Genomic DNA, 6,615 nt, shown 5'->3' on the forward strand with positions numbered 1-6,615 from the left:
GCTGTGCGATGTTCACCCCAGATGTATGTAGGTGTTTTGTGTCAAAGTAGCAGCCACATGAATGCCAGGACTCATGGTTTCCCAGCAGAACTTTGCCCAGTGCATCACACCACCTCTGCCAGTTTGCCATCTTCCCATAGTGCATCTTGGTGTCTTCTCTTCCCAGGTAAGAGACGCGCACACACCTGGCTGTCCACATGATGTAAAAGAAAATGTGATTCATCAGACCAGGCCACCTTCTTCCATTGCTCCATGGTCCAGTTCTGATGCTCACAAGCCCATTGTAGGCACTTTTGGTGGTGGACAGGGGACAGCATGGGCACTCTGACCAGTTTACAGCTATGCAGCCCTATACATAGCAAGCTGTGATGCATTTTCTATTCTGACACCTTTCCATCAGAGCCAGCATTAACTTTTTCAGCAATTTGTGCTACAGTAGCTCAACTGTGGGATAAAAACAGACCAGACAAGGTAGAATTCCCTCCCCAAGCGCATCAGTGAGCCTAAGGTGCCCATAATCCTGTCACGAGTTCACTGGATGAACTCCTTCCTTGGACCACTTTTGGTAAGTACTAACCACTGCAAACCAGAAACACCCCACAAGAACTGCTGTTTTGGAGATGCTCTGATCCATTCGTCTAGCAATCACAATTTGGCCCTTGTCAGTCACTCAGATCCTTGCACTTGGCCATTTTCCCTACTTCCAACACATCAACTTAGAGAAATGACAATACACTTGCTGCCTACTCTATCCCACCCCCTTGCAGATGCCATTGTAATGAGGTCATCAATATTATTCACTTCACCTCTCAGTGGTTTTAACCTTACGGCTGTTCGATGTATAAACATATAGCCAAAAGAATAATTCTGCTATGACTCCAATACTCAGCATGTCCCTTCCCTGTTAAGTTCCCAAATTGTAGCTTTTTCAATGACCTTAGCATGTGTGTGTGAGAAAAAAAATGTTCGTAGTTCCCTCTGCGTTTTACTAATTTTAATCTCATTTGACTTATAACAATGTTAATCAAGGATGAAGACTTTTTTTTTTTTGGCCACTGCCCTTCAAACAACCTGAGTCAGCTACTGTTCACTCCTCATATTGCTAACCTGACCAGGTCATGCAGGTTAAGCAGTTACTATAAACATTTTCTCCCCCCCTTCAGTGTAGCCTGCTTTTTATATTTATGCAAACTATTTGATCACACTCATATATGGACAACTTTTGCACTGTTTGGATTTTTATTTCAATCTTTGAAAATCACTCGTTAAACGTTAAAGCCATTCAGTCTTTTTCAAAATATCGTCAAGATCAGGAGCTCTAAGAAAGGAATAGTTCATAAATCATGTTTGTGAAGGCTGGACATTCTAGCTGACTTTGGAGATCTATTACTGGTTAAAATGAGTTTTATACAGACACAAATGCACATTGTTTTGCATTATTTATGATTCAGAAATTAAAAAAAAAAGTCTGTCATTTTTGTCCATTCAAATTTTGTTCAAAATATACGGAGAATCAAGTTGAATCAAAATATGAAGCCAGTATCGTGAATCAAAATGAATTGTGACTGGAGTGTATTGTTATACCTTTTAATAATAATATTTCTTGACTTGACAAATTCACGTGTTACATACTGACTGTGCTGCTCTAATGCACTTGTGTGTCTTAAATACATTTAAATGAGTGAAGCTCAGTCTACACTGTGAGCAGTGATACGGCTTCTCTCCTGTGTGAATACGCTGGTGCTTCACAAGAGTTCCTCTTTCAGTAAAACTCTTCCCACACTGTAAACAGTGATACGGCTTCTCTCCTGTGTGGGTGCGTTGATGTGTTTTGAGTGTTCCTGCCTGACTAAAACTTTTCCCACACTCTGAACAGTAATAAGGCTTCTCTCCTGAGTGAATGCGCTGGTGCTTCACGAAGGTTCCACTAACAGAAAAATTCTTCCCACACTGTAAACAGTGATACGGCTTCTCTCCTGTGTGAATGCGTTGGTGAGTTTTGAGAGTTCCTCCATCCCTAAAACTTCTTCCACACTGTGAGCAGCGATACGGCTTCTCTCCCGTGTGAATACGCTGGTGTCGTTCGAGATGATTGCGCACAATAAAACTCTTCCCACATTCTGTGCAGTAATACGGCTTCTCTCCTGTGTGAATGCGTTGGTGAGTTTTGAGAGTTCCTCTATCCCTAAAACTTCTTCCACACTGTGAGCAAAGATACGGCTTCTCTCCCGTGTGAATGCGTTGGTGAGTTTTGAGAGTTCCTCCATCCCTAAAACTTCTTCCACACTGTGAGCAGCGATACGGCTTCTCTCCCGTGTGAATACGCTGGTGTCGTTCGAGATGATTGCGCACAATAAAACTCTTCCCACATTCTGTGCAGTAATATGGCTTCTCACCTGTGTGAATGCAATGGTGTGTTTTGAGAAATCCCACATCACTAAAACTCTTCCCACATCGGATGCACGGGTACGTCTCCAGCTTTGTTTCTCTCCAAGCGGTGTTAATGTGGTGAATTCCAGATGAAATCTCTTCACCACCAGAGATCTTCATGGGTACGTTCTCATTTTTAATCTCCTCCAATTTCATCATAGCAGCAGCTCTTGCTGTGCTTGTGTGCCGAAGTTAAATTTGAGATTTCTTTGTAGGAAAGTGTACACAAAAAGGAGGAGACGATCAGGACGTGTTCTCATTCCTGGAACATAGAAAGAAATAAATAGCTCTAAGAAAAGAAATGAAGTCCATGTGCACAACAAAATGTAAACCATAAGAATAAATCTATAACCATGAGAACAGACAATTCATCTGTGTAAAGCCTGCATTTAATTCATTTCTTTGTGCATTTTAAAAGGATTTAATCCTTTAGTTACATCATTTCATCCTTTTGTAATAAGGCAGAAAATACATGGTATAAAATAAATAAATAAATAAAACCCACTGAACTAACAAACTTCACTATTTTGTCTTAGAAAAATCAGCAGATGAAGACAATGCTATCCTGATAAATTAGCTACATTAATTATGCTAATAACTGCTAGCTAGCCACTTAACCCATCAGTCAAAACTGACAGGCTCAGTGAATCGCTAGCAGTAGGGTTGCCAACCGTCCCGTATTGTCCGAGACATCACGATTTATGGGCAATTTTGATTTGTCCCTTCAGGGACAGCTCCAGTCCCGTATTCCAATCACAGCCTCATCGCGCCAAAACTCACGGTTGTTGGTAGTGACGGACTGGTGTGTGGACTGGCCACTGGTGAGCGGTATTGTACGTCAAAATGAGCAGTGAACCTGCAGAGAAAAAAAAAGACTTTGTAGCTATATATATATAAAAAAAAAAAAAAAAAAAGAGTGGGAAGCCAAAAGGCCATGGCTTAAAGCAGTCGCCGACAATGCAAAGAAAGCATTTTGTACAGTATGCCGCTGAGAACTATCCATTAGCCATGGTGGCGAGAATGATTTAACTTGCTATGAAGCCTCAGACATTCACAAAAAGGCTGTGCTAGCAAAAGGAGCAAGCAACATTGGTACATTCTTCACCGCATCTATGGCAGAAATCGACAAAATTGCCTCAAGTGAGGTAGCTTATGTATACCATACCATCAACTACGGTCTTAGCTATAACAGCACTGACTGCATTGTTAAGTTAAATGGGACTTTATTTCAAGGATTCATGTGTTGCTAAGAAGATGCACTTGGGCAGAACCAAAGCTGAGATGATCACCATGAATGTTTTAGGACCAAGCACAGTGGGGAAAGTTCTGTCTAACCTTTCTCCAGCCGAACGTGAGCTTGTCTATTTTTCACTTGCCACCGATGCCTCGAATAAGGGAAATAGAAAAATGTTTCCGGGGCGGCACGGTGGTGTAGTGGTTAGCGCTGTCGCCTCACAGCAAGAAGGTCCGGGTTCGTGCCCCGTGGCCGGCGAGGGCCTTTGTGTGTGGAGTTTGCATGTTCTCCCCGTGTCCGCGTGGGTTTCCTCTGGGTGCTCCGGTTTCCCCCACAGTCCAAAGACATGCAGGTTAGGTTAACTGGTGACTCTAAATTGACCGTAGGTGTGAATGGTTGTCTGTGTCTATGTGTCAGCCCTGTGATGACCTGGCGACTTGTCCAGGGTGTACCCCGCCTTTCGCCCGTAGTCAGCTGAGATAGGCTCCAGCTTGCCTGCGACCCTGTAGAAGGATAAAGCGGCTAGAGATAACGAGATGAGATGAGCAAAATGTTTCCAGTATGCGTGAGGTATTTCTCTGTGTCCGATGGTGTACAATTGAAGTTGCTTGACTTTTGAAGACAGCGATGAAACAGCAAATGGCATACACCAAGCTCTAATGACCTGCCTGGAAAATTATGAGCTGGATATTAGAAACAAGACTGCATATGCAGCCGATAATGTCTCATCTCATCTCATTATCTCTAGCCGCTTTATCCTGCTCTACAGGGTCGCAGGCAAGCGGGAGCCTATCCCAGCTGACTACGGGTGAAAGGCGGGGTACACCCTGGACAAGTCACCAGGTCATCACAGGGCTGACACATCGACACAGACAACCATTCACACTCACATTCACACCTATGGTAAATTTAGAGTTACCAGTTAACCTAACCTGCATGTCTTTGGACTGTGGGGGAAACCGGAGCACCCGGAGGAAACCCACGGGGAGAACATGCAAACTCCGCACAGAAAGGCCCTCGCTGGCCACGGGGCTCGAACCCGAACCTTGTTGCTGTGAGGCGACAGCACTAACCACTACACCACCGTGCCGCCCAGCCAATAATGTGAACGTCAATTATGGAAAATATCACTCTGTTTACAAATTACTCAGCAGCGCAAACAATGGCATTTTAAAAGCCCACATCGCACATAGTACATCAAACATGCCTGCGATCAGCTGTCAGTGGATATTGAGACCCTTGTTGTGAAAATATACAGCCACTTCTCTGTGCCGGCTTCTCGGAGAGAGGAATTATGTTCCTTTTTCGCTTTTTTGGATATAGAGTGGTGTGAGATATCACATCATGTGTGCACACGATGGCTCTCCCTTCATCCTGCTGTGCCCCCCCCCCCCCCATGTATTGTTGAGAACTGGGATAAGTTAGTTTGACAATGGTTGATTTAGGCTTTTCAGTGTTTGTGGCATATGGTTATAGTCTAGTGCTATTTCAAGAAAAGAACATAAAATGTAAGAAAACTTGGAATAATTGTCTTGACTATTACTGTGAACCATACATCCAAGCAAGTACAGCAGTAGTTTGTCCTTTTACACTGTGAAATGAGTAGATTTATAGTATGGTTAATGAAACTTTGAGATTTATATTACTGTTGGTCAGCTGCTGGGGGTGCGCGCATGCGCACACACCTGGAGGAAAGTGTCCCTGATTTGGGGTTGAGGAAGTTGGCAACCCTAGCTAGCAGTTATTAGCATTTATTACTTAATTTTTTTATATATTTATCTATAAATTAGCATTTTGACTGAGTCAAAAAAAAATTCTAAGATATTAGAATTTAAAATAAACTCGCTATAGTGTTAATCATCAGTTTAATGCACTGTAACTCAATGCACCACATATTCGCCAAGGATGAATGAAAATGGAGCATTATTCGCTAAATAGTGCACTACATAGGGTGCACATACTACTAATTCATACCCTATGTAGTGGACTTAAACAAGAAATAGAAGTATATTTGGAATTCAGCAATTAGCTCAGTTAGCAAGCAACTTACCTTAAAGCTGGCTTTAAAACCAAACGTAGTTAACCATCTCTATCTATATATATATATATATATATATATATATATATATATATATATATATATAATTTTTTTAACTTGAGATCTAATTATGCCTTTCTGCTACTTTAAAAAAAAACAATCTATATTTTTCCAAAGGCTGCAAAAAAAACAACAACGCAGCGCTTCTTCTTCATGGTTTATTTGCAGTTTAGTTTTAGAGAGCATCACTTCCCCCTACAGTGAGTGAGTGTGTATTTCACAAGAAAGCTGTTCAGCTCAGGGATTGGCCTGTTTCAGTCACGTAGAGTAGGGGTCCCCAACCTTTTCAGCCACAAGGACCGGTTTGGTTCTCATTTTTTTCCCCAGCGGACTGGGGGGGCACATATGTTCGCGTGCACATACTTTTACAAATGAGGATAGTCAGCAGGATACAATATGTGGGGGTGGGGGTATTTATTCACAAGTGACTTTAAGGTTGGTATGTTCCAACCATTGAGGGTCTTTTGGGGGATACATGATCATTTATTATTAGGAGACAATTTTGGTGATATTCCATATGGTGTTGTGCATGCATATTAAAAAAATAACCATTTCAGCTATGAACAGTAGGTAACAAACTCTTGAAAAAGAACGTGAACTTGAACAAGTGAAAATTGAACTATGAACAGGAAGTAAACACAAAACAACATGCACAACACAATATGTACTATACAAATTAATACAACGAATTAATAAATTTAGCACGCGTTGAGGCCAAAATGCAATTTATTTTAATGGTTGCCCTGTGCTTGTTTCCCTGCAACAAGAAGATTCCATCTGGGGGTGATGGAAAACAGTGACACTCTTAATGTGTTTGAAATGTCCAATCGATTGCGCAGTTTTGCTTTGGTCA

General features: G+C 41.9%; 1 protein-coding gene across 2 annotated transcripts; it reads right to left on the reverse strand.

The window, feature by feature from the left end:
* Nucleotides 1-647: 647 nt before the first annotated feature.
* LOC132885419 (zinc finger protein 239-like) lies at nt 648-5,766 on the reverse strand. 2 transcript variants are annotated; one of them, XM_060920079.1, is made up of 2 exons: nt 5,715-5,766; nt 648-2,692 (listed from the first exon to the last, which is right to left on the reverse strand). In XM_060920079.1, the coding sequence occupies exon 2, from the start codon at nt 2,587-2,589 to the stop codon at nt 1,618-1,620; it is 972 nt and encodes a 323-aa protein (XP_060776062.1). In that variant the 5' UTR covers nt 2,590-2,692; nt 5,715-5,766; the 3' UTR covers nt 648-1,617. The 2 variants fall into 2 exon arrangements, with proteins under 2 accessions (XP_060776062.1, XP_060776063.1); XM_060920080.1 differs by lacking the exon at nt 5,715-5,766 and adding an exon at nt 3,211-3,286.
* Nucleotides 5,767-6,615: the final 849 nt, after the last annotated feature.

This window comes from Neoarius graeffei, chromosome 4 (assembly GCF_027579695.1).
Source record: "Neoarius graeffei isolate fNeoGra1 chromosome 4, fNeoGra1.pri, whole genome shotgun sequence".
NCBI classification, from domain to species: domain Eukaryota; kingdom Metazoa; phylum Chordata; class Actinopteri; order Siluriformes; family Ariidae; genus Neoarius; species Neoarius graeffei.

What these genes read in the sequence shown, in the direction of transcription:
- LOC132885419 (XM_060920079.1), bottom strand. Translation starts at nt 2,589, where the DNA reads ATGATGAAATTGGAGGAGATTAAAAATGAGAACGTACCCATGAAGATC.